We start from the raw sequence: 20,415 nt of genomic DNA on the forward strand, positions 1-20,415 counted from the left end.
TTATGAAGAAAATGCATTGATGCAGTGACGCTTTTCCTGACAAATACAGCAGTCCATTGACAAAGGTGTACATGTTTCCTTTTTACCCATAAGATCATATTCAGTGGTATTCTTTTCTTTGATTATCAAAGACTCTTACTGCAGGCAATGTTATTTCCTGCACCTAAGGATGTTTATAAAAATTTTGATTACTAATGGTGTTTGCCAAGTTGAATTTACGCAGTTCCTAATACTCTATTTAAATAACATTGAGCACTCCAAGATGCTTCCGGGTAAAATGTGAAGTAGAATATCCTCAGGAACTTTGATATGAAACAAACTCTAGACATTTGTATTTTTTTCCTACCCCATGGACTGTCTCTTTTCGGTTGATCTTATGCTTGAATAAACTAGGCCTCTAATCTTTAAGTTATTCTCATGATTTCAGGTTTTTGTACTATGGTGTATATCCTTACTGTAAGAAAACCTATAACAGCAATGTGATTCAAGATTTTTTTTTTAAGTGTGGGGTGCAAATGGCCTAGTTCCTGGCTACTTTTAGGATCTGATAGATAATCCCATTGCCTTTATTCTTCTAATTAAAGTGATTCTAAATACTTGGAAAATCAAAATGTATATAGAAAGAAGGGGATCTGACTCCTGATTTTTAACTAACTGCTGTATATAATCCTGAAATTTCAGACGCGTGCCTGCGCTCTGCAAGTTTTATCTGCCATCTTGGAAGGCTCAAAGCAGTTTCTTTCTGTTGCTGAAGATACCAGTGACCACAGAAGGGCTTTTACTCCCTTCTCTGTCATGATTGCTTCCAGCATCAGAGAGTTGCACAGATGCCTTTTGTTAGCTTTGGTGGCCGAGTCGTCCTCACAGACCCTCACTCAGATAATTAAGGTAAATGTGCCAAGTTATCGGTAGGTTTCAGAGGGGGTTTTTCTGTTTTAATTTTGTATAATGATTTACATTGCCCAAAAGTGACTTGACTTACGAATATAACTAAGTAGTAATTTTATTTAAAGATGTCCTATTTGGACCTACTTGTTTGATCTTACCTACCATCTCTGTATGTCCAAATAAATGATTTACTAAAACTGCTCCTTTATTTTTAGTTTTAAGTTGTACCATTGAGAATACAAGTGCTATTGCCCCTTTAAAAAATGGCAAAAAAAAAGAGTGATTTTCAGATAAGTGTGAAGACTTTCTTTTTAAATTAAATGCTATAAAAATTTTGTCTTTGTGCTGACTTAATCAGGCCTATTGATGAGCTTTCCTTGTATTTTGCAGTGCCTTGCAAATTTAGTATCAAATTCACCTTATAACCGTCTGAAACTCAGCCTGCTGACCAAAGTCTGGAACCAAATAAAGCCTTATATCTTCCACAAAGGTTGGTGGTAGTTAAAAACTCTTTGTTTCTGTGTATCAATCAAATCTAGATTCTTAGTTTAAAAAATATTCACAGCAATTGTATATAGCCCTAAGATGTCTGTTTACTCTCCTCTAGTTTTCAGGAGACAGCTATTGCTAGAATCCCACTTTTGACTCCTGAAGCACCACTGGAAGGAAGTGAGCTGGAGAATCAATTGTAAAGTTTAATGCCTCTTTGATGCTTCAGTGAAGTAACCGGAGTATTCCTTTAGAATTAGGATTGAGCCAAGTGCATAGGGTTCCCCTCTAGTACGTAATGGTTTGTATCCTTTAGGCAGAAGTAGAGGCTGAATGGACAGTCAGATAGATAGACCTTATCTTTTTGGAAAGGAAAGCTGGAATTTGAAACCTAACTTCTTTAACCTCCTTATCTCCTCTGAGGTTCAGATAAAATTCCAGAACCTCAAATCCCCACGAACTACAGAGTCTTATTTCTTGGTATTTCCTGATTATTCCCACACATAATATATTTGTGTTATATATGTGTATTTGCCTTTACAACATTTGTTTGCAAGCTTTAAGATCAGACCACATTCTGGTAAGTTGGGTTTTTCAGTCACGATTACAGGACTTGAAGGAGGTGTGGATATTTTTTGTGACATCATGGGAGGGGTACTGGACCTGGAGCTAGTCTGAGGGTCTACAGCTCACTTCCATTTCTGCCATCTCAGAGTCATGGCTCTCACTGAACCCTAATTTCCTCCTAACAAGAAGAATTATACCTAACTCGTAAGATTTTTATGAGGTTTAACTGAGATAATGATGCGTATGTAAACTAAGTCTAATTCATTCCTTTTGCCAGTAAATAAAATGGCAACCAGAAAGATAAATCTTGCCTTAAGATCTCTTACCATGTTAATGGCAGAAGTAAGATGAAAACAACTCAAGTCTCCTGGCTCAGTCCCCTGTTTATTCCACTGCACCAACTTTTCTTCGTCTGTAAACAGGGGAGTGGACCATGTCTCAGAGGTCCCCTTCAAATGTCTGGCTTTGTCCTCCGGCATCTTTTTATTATTAACATGTTCAAATCCACAGAAAATGTGAAAGACTAGTACATTGAACACCTGTATACGTCTACCTAGACTTAATAGTTATTAATATTTGTCATAATAGTTTTCTGTGTCTCTTTCTACATGTATGTATCTGTGTATGTATGTATACATCTGTGGGTATATATGTATATTTTTATATACATACATATTTATATAGACATTTTTCCTTGAACCATTTAAAAGTAAATTACAGACCTGATATTTCACCTCAGCATGCACTGCCTAAGAATAAAGACAACTTCCTTAAAAACACAAAACCATTCTTGCATTTAAGAAATTTACCTTGATTCCATAATATCATCTAATATCTAGTCTGCATTCAAATTTCCCCAGGTGTACCAAAATGTCTTTCACAGTTTTTTTTAAAAAAAACCTACGTTCATTCAAGATTCATGCATTGCATTTAATTTTTATGTCACTTAAGCCTTTTAAAATCTAGAATAGTTTCCACCTTTTTTTTCTTTTATGATACTGAGTTTTGGAAGTCAAAGCCAGTTGTCTTACAGAATGTCTCACATTCTCAATTTGTCTGATTTGTTTCTTTATAATGTTATTTAACTTATATTTCTGTCCCATGTATTTCCTATAAACTAGAAGTTAGGTCTAGAGGTTCAATTAGATTCAGATTAAATAAGAATGCCATAATTCTTAACTGCCTGCAGGGATAACCATGGTCCTGATGCCAGCTGTTCCCATGGTAATAGGTTCTTACTGTTTCTTTTGATAGACGTTAATGTTCGTGTGTCAAGTCTCACACTCTTTGGAGCTATAGTATCTACTCATGCACCTTTACCTGAAGTCCAGCTACTTTTACAACAGCCCTGTTCTTCCGGACTCGGCAATAGCAATTCAGCAACTCCTCACCTCAGCTCTCCTGATTGGTGGAAGAAAGCTCCTTCAGGACCCTTTTTGGAAGAAGCATCAGTTAGCCCACCAAAGGGGTCTTCAGAGCCCTGCTGGCTCATTCGACTTTGCATTTCCATTGTTGTACTTCCCAAGGAGGATTGCTGCTTGAGTATTGATGCCACGTGTGTAGCAGGAAGCTCCTATGTACCATCCCCCATGCGATTGGAGGCCTTACAGGTGGGAGGTTTCCTTTCCTCATCTCTGAAATGGAAGCAGTTATTCTTCCTTCATAGGGTGTTGGTGAGGAGTGAGTCTGTGAAAGGAATGTAAAAGTGAGCCACATGTCAGTGATATTAGCGGGAGTTGTATTGTCAGTGTGAGTGCTTTGTTTGTTGTTGCTGTTTTGTTTTGGTGGGGACGAGGGCTTTGATTGTAAAATGTCAGGTTCATTCCTTTTCATTGGAAGCCATTTTAGTCACCTCAGGTATTATATGGCAGGTGGATATAATTATTATACAGTAATTCTGAAAGAAATTGTATAATCTTTGATTTCTACAACTTAAAGTTAAATAAATGTTTCATTCTCTATGAACTTTTCTTTGGTCTTATATCTGCTTAGAGACAACAAAATATAATTGCTCCTTCAAAGGAAGAAAACAACCCTAGATTAAAGTATTGGCCTTTTCTGTACACAAATATGATCTAAGACATGGGTGTGGTTCTGGGGTCTCCTGCTACTTTTGGTTGATATTCAACATGTCCTTTAACATTTTTAACCTTTAACTTTTCCAGCCTTAGTTTCTTCAGCAGAAATATCCAATGAACACCTACCCCAAAAATTTTTGCCCAGGCTTAAATAAGATAATATTGATAATCTTAATGAAACACGTTTTATAAATTATAAACCACCATATAATTATATGATGTAGTTAATTGATTTTAGTCATAAAACGAAGATCATAGTTGTTCTTCATTTCATTCAACATCATATTCCGCTCTTTGTTAAGTGTGAGTGATTTCTGAAATACTTTTCTGGATACTGCAGCCCTACATTCAGGCCTTGGGGTTAATGCTCTATTCTCTTCGCAGGTATTAGCTCATCTGGCAAGGGGCTACTTTTCAGTGGCTCAGGTCTACCTGATGGAGCTTAGAGAGGTGATTTGCAAATGCATGGGGGAAGCAGATCCATCTATTCAGCTTCATGGAGCAAAGGTACTTGTCATTAAAAGCCACATGCTTCTCCTTTTTTCCCTTTATAGTCTTTCTGGTGCTGCACGTGCATCAGTTCTGAGGTTTCTTCCGGAGGTTTCAGGCAGGGAGGTCATACACTCACCTAATCCCAAAGAATGGATTGGGTAAGAAAGTAACAGTACGATACATAGCTGGTCATTTTGCTCCTGAAAAGAATGCCTCTGACATAGAAGTTACAGAGAAAAGAAGGAAAATCAGTTGGAAATTATTTTCATCCTTGATCTAAGATAATCTCCAGACTGAAGTGGGTGGTCGTTTACCTCCATAGTTCTAATAATCTGCTTTGATAATCTGTTTCTTCTCTCTCGACAGCTTCTGGAAGAACTGGGTACGGGCTTAATACAACAGTATAAACCCGATTCTACCACAGCACCTGATCAGCGAGTGCCAGTCGCCGTGGTAAGTAAATGTCAATTCATAGTGGACTCTTTTCTTAGTGCTTCAGTCAGTTTTATTTTGAGGCTCAGTGATTAAGTGGAGTAGACAGTATGGTTTCTTCCAATGTCAAAAATTACGGTTTATAATCTATGTTAATGAGATACTAGCACGAATAGCTTTTATTTGCAGTTCAGTATATGGTAGGATTATGTGGAACATACAACTGGCAATGCAAAAAACAATATTTCTTTTGCATAAAACCTAATTTGGTTACTCAATCTGCCCAAGAGGCAGACTGGAATGGTGGAAAGAGCCAAGGGTTTAGCATCAGAAGGCATGAGACCAAATCTAGTGAGCACCATTTAATGCACAGGTGATTATAAGCATAATTTCCTCATTGTAAAGAGGAATAAAAATCCTTAATTCAGAGAGCTGTTGGAATAGTGAATGCAACGTAAAGATGCCGTTCAATGAATGTTAATCCCCTTAACTCCCTCACCATCCACCCCTCCACATGATTCCTTTAAAATTCACGTGTTCTTAGGTTGTTTCTGTTGCCCCCACATTTTGCCACTTCTTCATTGGAGGAGGAACACATGGCCTCACCCAAAAAGGCTTCTACTTAGTGCCAAGAACAAAATCCACTTAACACTGGTGATATTTTCTCCCTCTGCCCTCCTCGTCCTGCTTATTCTTTTCCCTACCCAGTTTCCATCATCCTTGCAGTGAATTAAGAATGTCTAGCCCTATAGTCCCTTCCTTAGTGTGCTACGAAAGCTGAAATGTCACCATTCCCAGGGAGATGAGTTGAGCTTTCAGACAGACCTAGGTTTGAATCCAAACTTCTCCCCTTGCTCGTCAAGGGACTTTGGGCAAGATTCTTAACTGTTCGCACTCAGGTATTGTTTCCTCTGTATAAAAGGGATATACTTTCTGTATTATCTATCATTGAGTAAATAAATTATCCTAAACGCTTAGCAGCTTGAAACAATATACATTTATTCTCTGACATAGTTTCTCTGGGAAAGGAGTTGAGAGCAGCTTAGCTGGATGGTTCTGGCTCAGGTCTCCCAGAGAGAGAGAGAGGGAGACAGGGAAAGGGAGAGGGTGTTCATGACCTAGCCTCAGAAGTTTCACAGTGTCATTACCACCCGTCCTATCGGTTACACAGGCCAGCCCCAGTCAGCATAGAAGCAGACCGCCTCCTAAACATTAGGAGGCAACAATCATTGTGGGCCATCTTGGAGCCTGCCAACCACCGCTGTCCACATTCTTCTGGTTTGGGACGAGGAGGGCTCAGACGGGGTTTCCAGGAGCTAGGATTGTCGGGGGGACTGAGCGGGTGCACTGGATACATGCAAAACTCAGGACTAGCTCCTGAGGCGGAGGAGTCACCAAAACTCCACACAGACTTGCAAATGGACGTGAAATCCCAGGGTTGTTATAACTCCTGGGAAGGAAACTGGTGAAGGTACTCTTCAGATGCCTGCCTTGAGGGGCTTTGAAGTGAGATAATTCTTCAAAGTGCTTCAAATAGAGCATACTGCTCAAGTTAAGAGTCTCCACTATGCACCAAGCTCTATGCTAGGAACTTTATACACAGTGCTACCTTTTATTATCACACAAGCTTTGCCTATAGATGTCTTTGCCCTGTTTTACTGAAGAGAAACCAAAGCTTAGAGAGGTTCAGGGATTCGACCAAGATTGCAGAGACAGGAAGCGGCCGTGAAGGACTCAGCCCCAGCTCTGCCTCTGGATCCCATGTTCTCTGGGAGCCTGATCTCTGTGCCTGTGAGGGATCAGGTGGAAAGAGCCCCTAGTTGGGTGTCAGCGATCTGGCTTTTAGTCCAGCTCTGCTTCCCACTAGCAAGTCACATTATGTCTTTGTGTCTCCGCTTCCTTGTGTGAATATGGGGATAATGGTATCTACTTCAGGTAGTTGTGCCGAGGATGATGTGAGCTGATATGTGTAAAGCACTTAGAACAGTGCCTGGCATATCATAAGCTCTCTGGAAAACATTAGCTGCTGTGCTGTTACTGTTACTGGCATCATCTTCACCCTGCTCCCCGTTGTTGTAACTGTTACTGCTTAACAGTAGCTGACTGTGGTTTCCTAATCAGTAAAACGGAAGGACTCAGTTAGTTGTTTTCTAAAGGCCTCTCGTTGCCGTGGAAGAAGAACTAGCAAAAGCATTTACAGAAAGTTCCCACTTGCTGTAAGGAAAAACTTTTCATGTACTACGGTCACTGGGGTAGTTTCAGCGTCACCTTGGTTCCACTGTTGCTGTTGGGCTGTGGTTTTACCTGTGCCCCTGTTGCAGGTGGTGCTGTTCTGGACTGTGATACTGAGTGGTCCTTTACCCAGAGCCCTGCAGAACTCCGAGCACCCGACTCTGCAGGCCAGCGCCTGTGACGCCCTGTCGGCCATCTTGCCGGAAGCCTTCGGCAATCTGCCGGTAACTTGGGGAGGGTTTTCTCCTCTTTACATGGTGCCCTGAGCATCAGAGATGGAGTTGGAGTTTTATTTATTTATTGTTTTCATTTTAAACCAGTGTTCAACATCATCTCTGAGGAAAAGGTGCTTATTCTACTTGAGTGTGGGGAGAGGGCAATGGGAAAACTTAAAATCTTCATGTCTCAGGAGAGTGTTTCCTGCCTGTGCCTAGAAGGCAGGTGGTAGAAGTGGGGGGAGGGGAGCTTTGAAGTCAGAGATTTCAGAACGATTTCGCATCCAAAAGTTAGAAGGACTGGGGTTTAAATCCTGGCTCTTCTACATTCTGGCTCCTTGATTATCTTAACTACTCGAAAACTGCTTTATCATCTGTAAAATGGGAATGATGTGAGTAATAACATGGAGTATGTGAAAATACTTAGCTGGTACCCAACACACATGGGATTCAAACTGCTCCATTCCTTTAGTCCTCAGTGGTTTTGCGTCTGTTCTTATGTGTATAAATTAGCTTTTGTAAAGAAGGCAGCTTTAATGAAGTAGGAGAATAAAATGACCTAGTTCACACAGTTGTTGAAGTTAGATGATCACAGATGCTATATGCAGCCTGCACCAAGTGGGTGCTCAGGTAATCACTGGATCTGAATTGAACCTTTGTCTCCACCAAGGTCGCCTTCAGGTCTCAGCGCCTGAATATGGACTCAAACACAGACATGTCAGTCACTTGTCAAAGATATCGACCCATAGTTATTTCATTCTTGCTTATCCTTTGCCCCCTCTCTCATTGCAGAGCGACTGGCAGGTCCTGTGCATCACGATGCTGCTTGGGCTAAACGACAGCAAGAACCGTTTAGTGAAGGCTGCGGCCTCGCGGGCCCTTGGAGTCTACGTGCTTTTCCCCTGTCTCAGACAGGTCAGAGTGAGCCTACGTAGCTTTTCTGTGCCTCTTTTGTAGTCCATAGCGATCCTTTTTTTGGTGAATACAGAGCTTCTGAGTTGGACAGTAAAGGAAATTAAGTTGCTTTGTACTCTGGTTTCCTAAATTGCTGCTAAAATATGATAATATCTAGAATTCATTTATTTTTAATTGCTTAGCACAATATCTAGAACCCTACATGCCCAGTAAATGTTTAATGAATAATTGAAAAAAAAATGAGATGACATGTTAAAAATGAGATAGTAGTAATAATTTAGAAGGCTGATAGAGTTTTTACTAAGAAGGAAATAAATGTCTCCTTCACTCTTACTTGTGACATTTATCTCACTGAGAAGTGTGTAAATAAATAGGATGTGTTTTGGAAATGCATTTCATTGTCAACATCATTTCTCAAGATGGACATCAGTTCAAATACAGAATTCATCGATAATTGTCACAGGCCAGGGCATAAGATGTTTACAAGAGCAAATCCATATGCTTCTCAGGTTGTGCATGGCACAGACCAAAATTATGGGAGACCTTCCCCTGGGATTTTAACATCCTGGGATTTTAATGTCCAAATTATATAAGAACAGTAAATTTCCAAATAGAGATTTGTGGTAAAGGCTTATCGCGTTATCTGAAAATAAAATTTGAGAATTTCCAAGGTAGTTGTGTGAACTCCTAAAGTAACTATAGCGTTTTGGTTTGTTTATCTTATAGGATGTCATATTTGTTGCAGACACAGCAAATGCTGTATTGATGTCACTTCAAGACAAGTCTCTGAATGTCCGGGCGAAAGCAGCCTGGTCCCTGGGCAACCTGACAGACACTCTGATTGTTAACATGTAGGTGACTGAGCTCGTTTTCCTTGGGTGACTTCGGAGGCTGAGGTCCCAAGAGGAAATCTTTGATCCCATTATAAAAGAATTAGCAGCAATCCCCCCATATTATGTAGTCAGTCTTCCTGCTTTGTTTTGTTTTATATTCCTTCAAGTAGTAAGATTAGTAAGCTGTTCTTTATGTGCATATACATATACATATATAAATGTGGACCTACTAGGTCAAAAGGTATAAACTGTACGGTCTTGGTATGAGCTGAACAGATTTATTAAGCTGTTTTCCTAAAGTTTTTATAGTTGTACTAAGTGAATATATCTGTATATACATATGCATTTTAAATGGGCTTTACCTTTAAACTGTGCCTGCTTTGGATGCAACAGGGAAACACCAGACCCAAGTTTCCAAGAAGAGTTCTCTGGTCTCCTGCTCTTGAAGATGTTGCGATCAGCTATAGAAGCAACCAAGGATAAAGACAAGGTAAGCCCACAACAAAATATAGGATTTGTCAGGTAAATACTTAGTGTATTATCGTTTGACTCCATCAGATTTATTCATTTAAAGGAGATGGAGCATGTACTCAGGTTATAAAGTGGCCCACTCCACACTTGTACAGTTTCTTTCCTATCTCCTATCTCATGAAAAATATCACTGCCATTTGTAATACTACTACATGATATGTCCATGTTTGTTTAATATTAATCTATTTTTTTTTCAAAAAAATCTTGAAGTTGACTTGACAAGCCAGAAAGATGAGCAGCCCTTGGTTTTGAATATCCCATTACACCGATAAGTTTAAAAAGCATAGACCTGGGCTTTAGGGTCAGGCAGACGTGGTTCAAATCCTAGCCTGCCCTTTAGTAGCTGGGTGACCTTTGGTGCATTATTTCACTTCTCTGAAGGTCAGTCTCCTTATTTATAACACGGAAATTGTTACCTATACCTCACTGGGCTCTGAGATATCTTAAAGCACCCAGCACAGTACCTGACCTATACCAAGTACTTAATTTAGTACAGTGGTTCTGAAAATCTGGGAAGCCTTACTTCAGACTAATTCTATCAACATTTCTGGGGATAGAGCCAGGGAATTGGTTTTAGAAATGAAACCCTCAGATGATTCTAGTATGCTACAAAGCAAAAAAAAAAAAAAAATCTTTAATAGAAAAGTATTGGCCTGGAATTATGAAACCCAGCTTCTCCTCCCAGCCTTGCTGCAAACCAGCAGTGTCCTGTTGCCCCTGGGCTTTACGTGCCATCTCTGTAACTTGAGGAAGATGGATCTTTCTGAAGTCCAATCTAGCACTAAAAATATCAGGGTGAGGAACTTGATGGAACCTCACCTTTCCGATGGCTCAGAACGTTGACCACGTAATACCTTGCAGAGATTTGAGAACTTGCACCCTTACAGGGTGCATTTTTCATTAGCTCCCTTGCATCAAGATATCTAGGACCTCTTGGGTTTCTTAAAGCTGAAGTTGTATTTTCTGAAGCTTCTCTTTGACAAAACAGATTTCTAATGCTTTTACATTTTATTCTAGGTAAAAAGTAATGCAGTTCGGGCCCTTGGAAATTTGCTTCATTTTCTGCAGCCATCTCATATAGAAAAACCCATATTTGCTGAAATCATTGAGGAGTCTATCCAGGCCTTAATTTCTACTGTTCTAATTGAGGCTGCCATGAAAGTCCGATGGAATGCTTGTTATGCAATGGGAAATGTATTTAAAAATCCTGCTCTTCCGTTAGGTAAGGAAGTTTTCCTCTTTTCTCTAGTAGAGGGCTTCTTTGGACAGCACACACCAGCCTATAGTGTTATTAAAGATGTTCATCACGATATTATTTATCACTGTAATAAAAAAATGGAAACATACTGAACACCCAAGTTTAGGGGAATGGTCTGAGATAAGTCATGGTATATATATTCAGTGGGATATTTTGTTGCCGTTTAAAATTACATAAAAAACTTTTGATAATCTGGGAAGATATTTCTGATGTTAAGCAAATTAAAACAGGATGTGAAATTGTTTCTCCGGTATGATCTCAATAAATGGATGAAAAGGGAGAAAACTGAAGGGAAATTGGCCTAATTATTGACAGTGGTTGCCTCTGGATGGGATGATGAGTAGGATTATTTTCTGCTTTCATTTTCTAAATTTTCTACAATGAGCATGTACCGTTCTAAAAATCAGGACAAAAAAATAAAATAGAGGAAAAACTGGCATGGGAGAAAGAGGCTACAAATTGGAAATCCCATCTGAGCCCTTGGTATTAAAGTGAAACGCTGCATACAGGGATGGCACCTGTCTCTAAGTAATGACATGCTGTGCCCCTCCGTGTATCACCAGTGGCTAACAGCCGCTTAAATACGGATCAGAGCCTCCAAATCCCATTCACTGTAAATGCCAGCATTCGCCTTATACATTTGTCTCTGTGGCAAGATTTGGAGCATAAGGAAGGGTATGTTTCTGGAGGAGAAAAACCATTCTGGACCAGCAGAGCTTGCATCAAGTTAGGGGAATCTGGCTCTGCTCCCCTTTATTGCCAAGCGCATCCAGGCAGACCAGTCAGCTGGGAGCTGGTAGAGAAGCAGGCTCATGTCTTTTTCCACTGAGGAAAGAGCCTAAGGTGACTGTGAGGGTTGGCGCTCGTTGAGGTGGATGTCTGCTTGGCTGTCTTCTGTGGCAACAGAGAAGTTGGAAGGACTGGGAGTGTTAAGGAAGCTGCTTTCTTCTCTGCTGCCCATCTTGATGAATAAGAACTCCCCTCCCCAAATGGAATGGGTAGTGGGAGTGGTAGCCGTGACCAGAAGGAAAGCAGGCTGATTTTCTGGAACCAACAGGAAGAGAAAGAAGACAAAAATCTGGGCATAATCATCTCAGAATTAGAAAATTGAGCCTTCATTTAATCTGAGTAGTCTCTTCCCCAGTCACTTCCTAGATACTATTTTCTTTTTCTTGGCAATAAAATGCATGGCTTGTTATGGCCAGAGCAGTGTCTGGATGCTAATCTGAGTAATAAAATGCTCTTTGGCCAGCACTAACAGGACTAGACATACGGTTGTGCAGTTTGCACACTGCTCAGGAGGACCCCACTGAGAGGGCAAGTGCGGCTACAATTCAGTCCACGCTCCTCCCACCAAGCCTTAGCCCCTCAGGACAGCACCCTCCCAGAGAAGAAGTCTCTTTCAAAGTCACGAAAGTCCCTCTTTCGGTAGCAGGGGCCCTGAGCATGTGGCAGGCTTGTCTAGGGAAAGAGTCAGCACTCAGCCACTTCCATAGGATCTCACAGTTAATGTCTCAGCATCGTGATTCCATAGGATTATCATGGGAATTAAAGCATAAACTAACTCAAGCACTAGTGTATGTATGTGTCCTCCTGCCCTTCTCGCGTTCCCCGCACTTCCTTCTCAGTCTCCGTGTGTTGTAACGGCTGCGGGCTCTTTCCAGGCACAGCCGCGTGGACCCCCCGGGCCTACAACGCCCTCACGTCAGTCGTGACCTCGTGCAAGAACTTCAAAGTACGCATCCGCTCTGCCACTGCCCTCTCCATCCCGGGCAAGAGAGAGCACTACGGGCCCGTTGACCAGTACGCGCAGATCTGGAACGCCTTGGTCACCGCCTTGCAGAAGAGCGAAGACACCACGGACTTCTTGGAATTCAAGTACTGTGCCAGTCTGCGGACCCAAATCTGCCAGGCGCTGCTTCACCTCCTGAGCTTGGCCAGTGCCTTAGACCTGCCCTGCATCAGAGAAACTCTTGAATTGAATGGAGACATGATTCAGTCCTATATGCTACAGTTTTTAAAATCAGGAGCAGAGGGAGATGACACGGGAGCCCCCCACAGCCCGCAGGAGAGAGACCAGATGGTCAGAGCAGCCCTGGAGCACATAAGCAGCGTGCAGGCACTGCCTGGTGACATCGCCCAAAAGGCCATCCTGGGCTTCTTAGAAGATATCCTGACTGTTTATTTTGATTCATCTGGATCCTAAGTAGCACTCCTAGGATTAACAGATGGGTGACTCTTCCACCATGCTTTCTAGGGGTCAAGTGGTCACAGGAAGACATGAGTTTCAGAGGTCAAATGGTAACAGGAAGACAGAGTTTGAGAATCCAATATGTGGGATTTAATCTTACGGGCAGAAATAATCCATCCACTATTTATTTAGAATGGGTTAGCAGCTATTTAAATTTTCCTACAAGAGCCCAGCCACTTCAGAGAGTGGTTCTGCTGTACTGGCCGTGGTCCAGGTTGTTGGAACCTCTACCCTGTGTGCAGCCAGGAGCCAAGAAGTGTGGCCTGAGCAGACTAGGAGGTTGTGAAGGGTATTTAGTCTCAGAAGACTTAAAAAAAAAGGAAGAAAAGAAAACAAGGTTTTAGGAATAAGAATGTTGCATATTGTGTCTGTGGGAATTGTATTTCTTATGTAATGAACTAATGGAAGACAGTCAGCCCATATCTCGTGTTATTATGAAACTGCATTTATAGAAAGCTGCAAGCAGTGCTGACGTCCAGCCAGTGTGCTCTGGTGCAGCCCCATCGGTTGCTAAAATACCGGAACAGTTCCTTATAGGCTGGTAAACAGCTGCTGTGCTAAACTCCCCAAGTTCCCACCCTGGAAGCCCCCTCCACACCTCTTGAAGGATGTGGCTTGTTTACTTGTCTTTTTCATAAAAGTAAAAATGTGGTGTATATAGCTTATTCCTGGTTCTTTGGGCTTTCACTGGTTGGTTCCTTGATTAAATATTTGTGAAATGACTTCAGATAGTTTCATTTGATGAATCACTTGTATCTTTTGCTTATCTTGAATAAAATCTAATTTTTTTCTTTTTAAAACATTTGCTTCTGTGAAGGTTTTCCAGGTCTCTGAAAACATCCGAATATACGTATGCAGGGAAAGACCAGGGTAAGCGTTTCTAGAAATTCCAGTAGGATTCCATGAGTCCGAGGCAGGGGCTTCTGTCCTGATAGGATGTTGACTCTCTCCTCACCAAGGCGTCGTGGGCATACACCAGGGGCAGGAGGTCCCCTCAGACGCCCTAGGCTGGCGCCCCAGTAGAGCTGCCATCGGGAAAGACGCCAGGCAGAGGACAGAGGGTGAATTTATTTGATGCAGAAACAGTAGACAGTCTGACTCTGATTCAGAATGCTAATTCAGAATGCCAAATTCTGAACTTTCTTTTGATATTTAAAAGAAAACATTTGGAAGAGGGAGTCATCCTGGCACAGCTAGCTAGGGCTTTTGTTCATTAAACTGGCATTTGAACCTTTCCCATGACCACTAAAGGAAACAGTGATTCCTAACTGCTCTGAACGCGAGGAAGGCATACACTATAACCTCCTTTATGGTATTAGTTAGTAGTAAAGTAGGAGTCTTAAGGTGATTATGGGGCAGACAGAAACCTCTGTAGCACACCTGGGCAACAACTTACTTGATTTTGATATTTGTAGGTGAATCTACACTGGGAGCAGAATCTTACCATCTTTCCAACATAAGAGTTAAGTGAGTTGTTATTCTGGTTCATTCGGCCTTTACTTCCTTAGTATAGTGTAGCAGTTAAGAGCCTAGGCTTAAATCCTGGCCCTGCTGCTCCATGTGAACGTCATTTAACCTCTCTTGTACCTTAGTTTTCTCATCTGTAAAAAGGGGATGATAGTACCTACCTCATAAGGATGTTATAATGATGAAAAGTGTTAATACATGGAAAATTCTTAGAACAGCTTCTGGTACTCAATGTTAGATGTTTATTTTCCTTGAATTTTCAGAGCACTAGACAGAAATACTGTCAACACATCATGAGCTATCGTGATGACAAATAGCTGGATTCCCCCGACTGCACTTTTAGGTGACATGTTAGCTTGGATGCCTCAGGAACTGGACCAAGCCATGTGGGGAGGCACCACCCCAGGACCTCTGCAGCCTGCCGGAAGCAGCCCTCCATCTTGATCCCACAGATCCCTCACGGTGAGGGAAAGAATTACAAGTATGACAGGTCACACACTTATCAGAGGAGTACTATCTGCTTTCCTAGTTCTGCCTCATGATCCATCCTTACGGGCCAGTCTTTAGAAATTACAGATCAAGTTTACACAAGCTTTGGAATTACACCTGGTTTTTAAAGGACAATGCTGCTACTTGGTAACTAAGTCCTTGGGCAAATTACTTGACCTTTTCTCTATAAAATGAACATAACAGTACCTCATAAAGTTTCAGGAGTATATCACATGTGTAAAGCATCTGGCTCTGAGCTGGCACAGAGCAGATGCTCAGTAATAAATGGTGCCTTCCTTCCACTTTTCTTTCTGTCCTTGGGCTTGCATGTCCATCTCCTCATTAGAATAAGATGGCTGGAGTGGGATCTTGGGGAAGGAGTGTCTGTCTGCTTCTAGTACAGACCTTGAGTCGTCAGGTCTGAGCGACAGGGATCCTTGGTGCTCTAGCAGACAAGGGCCTTATATTAGGTTTGGGGACAAAGTCTCAGACACTGAGCATTCACTTGCCTCTTCTGTCACATACCCAAGGACTAAAACCTGGCCACCAGTAACAGTAGCTCACTGGACTAATCGGGGCTGGGAGGGAGGTGGTGGTGGCACAACCTCTCCAGGGACATAATTCAAAATGGGCAGCTGGTGTCATTTGTGAAAGTCCTTCCTTGAGAATTATTGCTCTGCAATCTATTCCATGGCTAACTAGGATTTACTGTAGGCGTGCAGGCATTTTTTTGAAGGAGAAGTTCTATGAACAAAATGTTACCACATTAATAGGTCAAATAAGAAAGCCCAAATGGTCATTTTTAGGGATGCTAAAAGAGCATTTGATAAATCTCTTTTTTTGATCAAAATTAGTTTTAAAAAGGAGTTTTTTTAACGTACTTCATTAATATCATAAAATATAGTAACATTCCATTCATCCATAATATAGGTCAGGTAGCTGGTTACAAAGAAAGTATGTCAAAAATCAGCTCTTCTGGGCCGGCCCGGTGGCTCAGGTGGTTGGAGCTCCATGCTCCTGACTCCGAGGGCTGCCGGTTCGATTCCCACATGGGACAGTGGGCTCTTGACCACAGGGTTGCCAGTTCGACTCCTCAACTCCCAAAAGGGATGGTGGGCTGCGCCCCCTGCGGCTGGGATTGGGCACGGCACCTTGAGCTGAGCTGCCTCCCGGATGGCTCAGTTGGTTGGAGCGCGGGCTCTCAACCACAGGGTTGCCGGTTCGACTCCTGCAGGGGATGCTGGGCTGTGCCCCCTACAACTAGAAACGGCAACTGGACCTGGAGCTGAGCTGCGCCCTCCACAACTAGGATTGAAGGGACAACAACTTGACTTGGAGAGAAAGGCCTGGAAGTGCACACTGTTCCCCAGTGGAGTCCTGTTCACCTTCCCCAATAAAAAAAACAAAATCCTTAAAAAAAAAAAAAAAATCAGCTCTTCTATATATCAGTAGTAACCAGTTCAATTTTATATGTTAAAAAAGATCCATCCAATTAATAGTAGTAGCAAAAATAATAAAATAGGAATAAATTTAACCCGAGATTATGCAAGGATTTTATTTAAAAAAAAAATTTTTTTTTCAAAGATCATAAAAGAAGACCCCCTCAAAAAAAAATTGAGAGAGGACTCAATATTATAATATAAAAAAAAGACTTCTTTTCTCCAAATACATCAATTTAAATTCCTGTCAAAATCAATATAAGATTTTTTTAAATGAGAAAATGATTCTAAAGTTTATCTGGAAAAATGAGTGCAAAAATCCAAACCAAGGAATCAAGCTTTCAGCCACCATGCTGTGGGGGAAGAGAATTTCTCCCTAAATTAGTGTTCCCTACCTAAGGGAGCATTTTTCAGCTTTTGAAAATCCGTGCTCCTGTTTGTCTCATTCTCAGTCCAGTCCTAAACCCACCCTGCTTCTCCTACTGAATGCAGCTACTGGGCCTGGATTAAACCTGCATGGAGCAGTTCTCTCTTGGAAAGGAAAGGAGTAACACGAAGATGGGGGAAGGAAAGGAGAACTCAGTACCACCAAACTGGCAGTAAGTTTACCTTTGCTCCCCTCTGGTCTCTCCTGTCCTGAATGCTTAGGCAGACGGGAAACTTGGACCTGCATACCAGGGGCAGACAGAAAGAGCTCCCATGGAAACTATTTCTGATCCTAGGGAGGGGCAAGAGGGCCTGTCAGAGACAGTGGGGGATCCCTGCTGCTTCTCTGTCTCTCACACTACGTAGCTCCTTGGCAATCCCACTGGAGCAGTGGCGGCTGCAGCCCGGCAGGTGCCTCAAACTTCAGGGAGGCACTCTTGTCTCTGAACAGAGGAGGTGTTCCAACAGCAAGGGGGAGATGCCCGTTTCTCTCTCTCTCTCTCTTTCTCTCTCTCTCTCTCTCTCTCATTTGACCTCTTATTGTGATAACATTTTGTTAATAGAACTCTGACAGCAGAGGAAACTTTGAAACTTTAGGAATAAGGGGAGAGCACCAGAGATAGAAAACATATAGCTAAGTATAACACACTGCTTTGCTCATCTTAAGCTTTTTATAACATGGTATAATCAGTGAAAACAAAACTCATAATATTGTCTGAGGGGATTTTCAGTGAATGCAGACATAATACATATGAAAATTACGTTCCCAGAGGATGGCGGAAGGGGGTGGTAGATGAGGGTAAACAGGATCAAATATATGGTGATAGAAGAAGAACTAATTCTGGGTGGTGAATACACAATGTGATATATAGATGATGGATTACAGAATTGTACACTTGAAACCTATGTAACTTGACTAACCATTGTCGCCCCAATAAACTTTAATTAAAAAAAGAAAAGAAAATTACATATGTTGACATTACATATGTTAAGAAGGGATCCATATGGTAGTAAGATTTGTACATATCACTTGAAATGATAAAATATTAATCCGAAACAGACTATGAAAAGTTAAGTATTTTGTAATCCCTAGGGCAACCACAAAAAATTTTCACAAAAAAATATAGTAAAAAGTTCAATAGATCCAGTAAAATGGAATACCAAAAATTATCCAAAGAATCCAAAAGAAGACAGGAAAGGGAAAACAGGAATGAAAAACATAGGGAACAAATAGAAGATAAATAATAAATTAGTAGACCTAAATCCAAATATATCAATAATTACATTCAATTTAAAAGGTCTCAATATAGTAATTAAAAGACAGATTGTCAGAATGTAAACACACACACACACACACACACACACACACACACACACACAAATCCAAGACCCAACTATGCTGTTTATAAGAAACCCACTTTATTACTTCATTAATAAATAGCATAGGTTAAAAATAAAAGGACAAGAAAAGAAACATATACCATGCAAACACTAATCAAAAGAAAGATGGAGTAAGCTATATTAATATCAGATAAAATAGACTTCAGAGCAAGGAAATTTAGCAGGGATAAAAGGGGACTTGCATAATGACAGGATCAGGTCACAAAGAAGACATAATAATCCTAAACAGCTATGTACCTAACAACAAATCTTGAAAATATGGGAAACAAAAACTGATAGAACTGAAAGGAGAAATGGTGAGTCAGCAATTACAGTTGGAGACTTCAATACTCACTGCTTTCTCACTAACTGATAGAACAAGTAGATTATATTCTGGATCATAAAACGAAAAACCATTTTAAAGGACTTGAAATACAAAGTATGATCTCTGACCATAATGCAACTAAATCAGAAATCAATAACCGGAAAAACCTCTAAATAAGTGGAAATTTAATAACATACTTCTAAGTAATCCCTGGGTGAAAGGGGAAGTCTCAAGGGATATTAGAAAATTAGAAAATATTATAAACTGAACAAAAATGAAAATACAACATCTCCAAATGTGTAGGTGCAGCTGAAAGCAGGACGTGGATGGAAACTTATAGCATTTGGTGATTGTTTTAGAAAAGAAGAAGGGTCTCAAATCAACCATCTCAACCTCAAAACTTTTTTTTTAATCTTTATTTTTTTAATATGATTTCTGTGTATCTGGAGTTTACAAATGGAACTGATTACTAGAAGAAACAATGACAAAACCAAACTGGTATTTGATGTGAATCCAAAGAAGTTTAAGCTTCAAATCCAGCCAAGAAGTTTGTTACAATCTCTTTCAGTTTTGCATCTAACTGTTCTGAGATTTTCCATCACCCCTGATTACTGCCCACCAGGGCTTGGTGTTGCCTGATAACACGAGACAAGAAAGCATTCTCAAACTTTGTGATCTTGCTGGGCTCCCGTTTATCAAGACATCCCTTTACATCGGCATAAATAACAGCCACTTGTTCTTCCATAGTCATGGGAGAATACTGTCCTTGCTTCTGCAACTCAGATGCACCATAAAATACACCTAAAGCAAACAGAAGGAAGAAAGTTAGACTGAGTGAAAGAAGCAAGTCTCCAAAATGTTCCATATTGTAGGATTCCCTTTACATGCCATTATGGAAAAGGCAAAACTTCTAAGAACGAAAAATAAATCAGTGGTTGCCAGGAATTGGGGTGAGGAAAGGATTTGACTAAGGGGAAACATGAAGGAGTTTTGGGGGGAGGATGGAAGTGTTTGGAATCGGATTGTGGTGGTGGCTACATAAATCTATGCATGTGACAAAACTCATGGAACGAGTATTTTGCTGTGTTAAAATAATACTGTAAATAATTTTAAAAATCATACACACACACACACACACACACACACACAACACAATCTCTCAATATCTCTTGCTTACTCCACAAACTGTTTTCTGTTGCATACCCATAGCTGACAATATGTCAAGTATAGTAGCACTAAATATAATTTTTTTAATGGATGAAAGCCATTCATTCAGAATGACTCACTGGTACTCAAAAGATGGGGTTTATCTTATGCCTAATGATATGGTAACAACTAACTTTTATTGGCTGCCTTTTATTTACCAAGCACTGTAAAGATTCTAGATGCATTATCTTAATGCATTTATAACTTTTAGACCATCCTATTACATACAAGAGTATGTTTTGTAGCTATTTTTATTACTTACAAATTTAGTTTCTTTTTGGTTGTCTTTGATTCTTTTGGCAAGCATTCTGAAAAGTACAAACAGCAGCCTGTCTGGATATCCAAATTGTGCAAGTTACAGCAATGTCGAATAATGGCCAGCAGATGGAGACAGAGAACATAAAATCATTCAGACTCAGGTCATTTACCAAAGATGTTTTGTCTCAGGAGCTGCAGCACCTGGTTATCAGGTTGTATTTATTATAATATTGGTTCTCTAAAC

General features: G+C 40.7%; 1 protein-coding gene across 1 annotated transcript in view; it reads left to right on the forward strand.

Annotated features, from left to right (window-relative positions):
- HEATR6 (HEAT repeat containing 6) overlaps positions 1-13,940 on the forward strand; it is a 31,467-nt gene extending 17,527 nt beyond the window's left edge. The window contains exons 10-20 of the mRNA XM_033091266.1: positions 682-888; positions 1,279-1,378; positions 3,199-3,554; positions 4,407-4,529; positions 4,881-4,967; positions 7,268-7,402; positions 8,186-8,308; positions 9,035-9,159; positions 9,535-9,631; positions 10,690-10,894; positions 12,595-13,940. Coding sequence (XP_032947157.1) covers positions 682-888; positions 1,279-1,378; positions 3,199-3,554; positions 4,407-4,529; positions 4,881-4,967; positions 7,268-7,402; positions 8,186-8,308; positions 9,035-9,159; positions 9,535-9,631; positions 10,690-10,894; positions 12,595-13,136 — 2,100 coding nt within the window. The 3' untranslated portion in view covers positions 13,137-13,940. The remainder of the gene's footprint in view (positions 1-681; positions 889-1,278; positions 1,379-3,198; positions 3,555-4,406; positions 4,530-4,880; positions 4,968-7,267; positions 7,403-8,185; positions 8,309-9,034; positions 9,160-9,534; positions 9,632-10,689; positions 10,895-12,594) is intronic.
- The last annotated feature ends 6,475 nt before the right edge of the window (positions 13,941-20,415 follow it).

The sequence above is a fragment of the Rhinolophus ferrumequinum genome, chromosome 21 (assembly GCF_004115265.2).
Source record: "Rhinolophus ferrumequinum isolate MPI-CBG mRhiFer1 chromosome 21, mRhiFer1_v1.p, whole genome shotgun sequence".
Lineage (NCBI taxonomy): Eukaryota > Metazoa > Chordata > Mammalia > Chiroptera > Rhinolophidae > Rhinolophus > Rhinolophus ferrumequinum.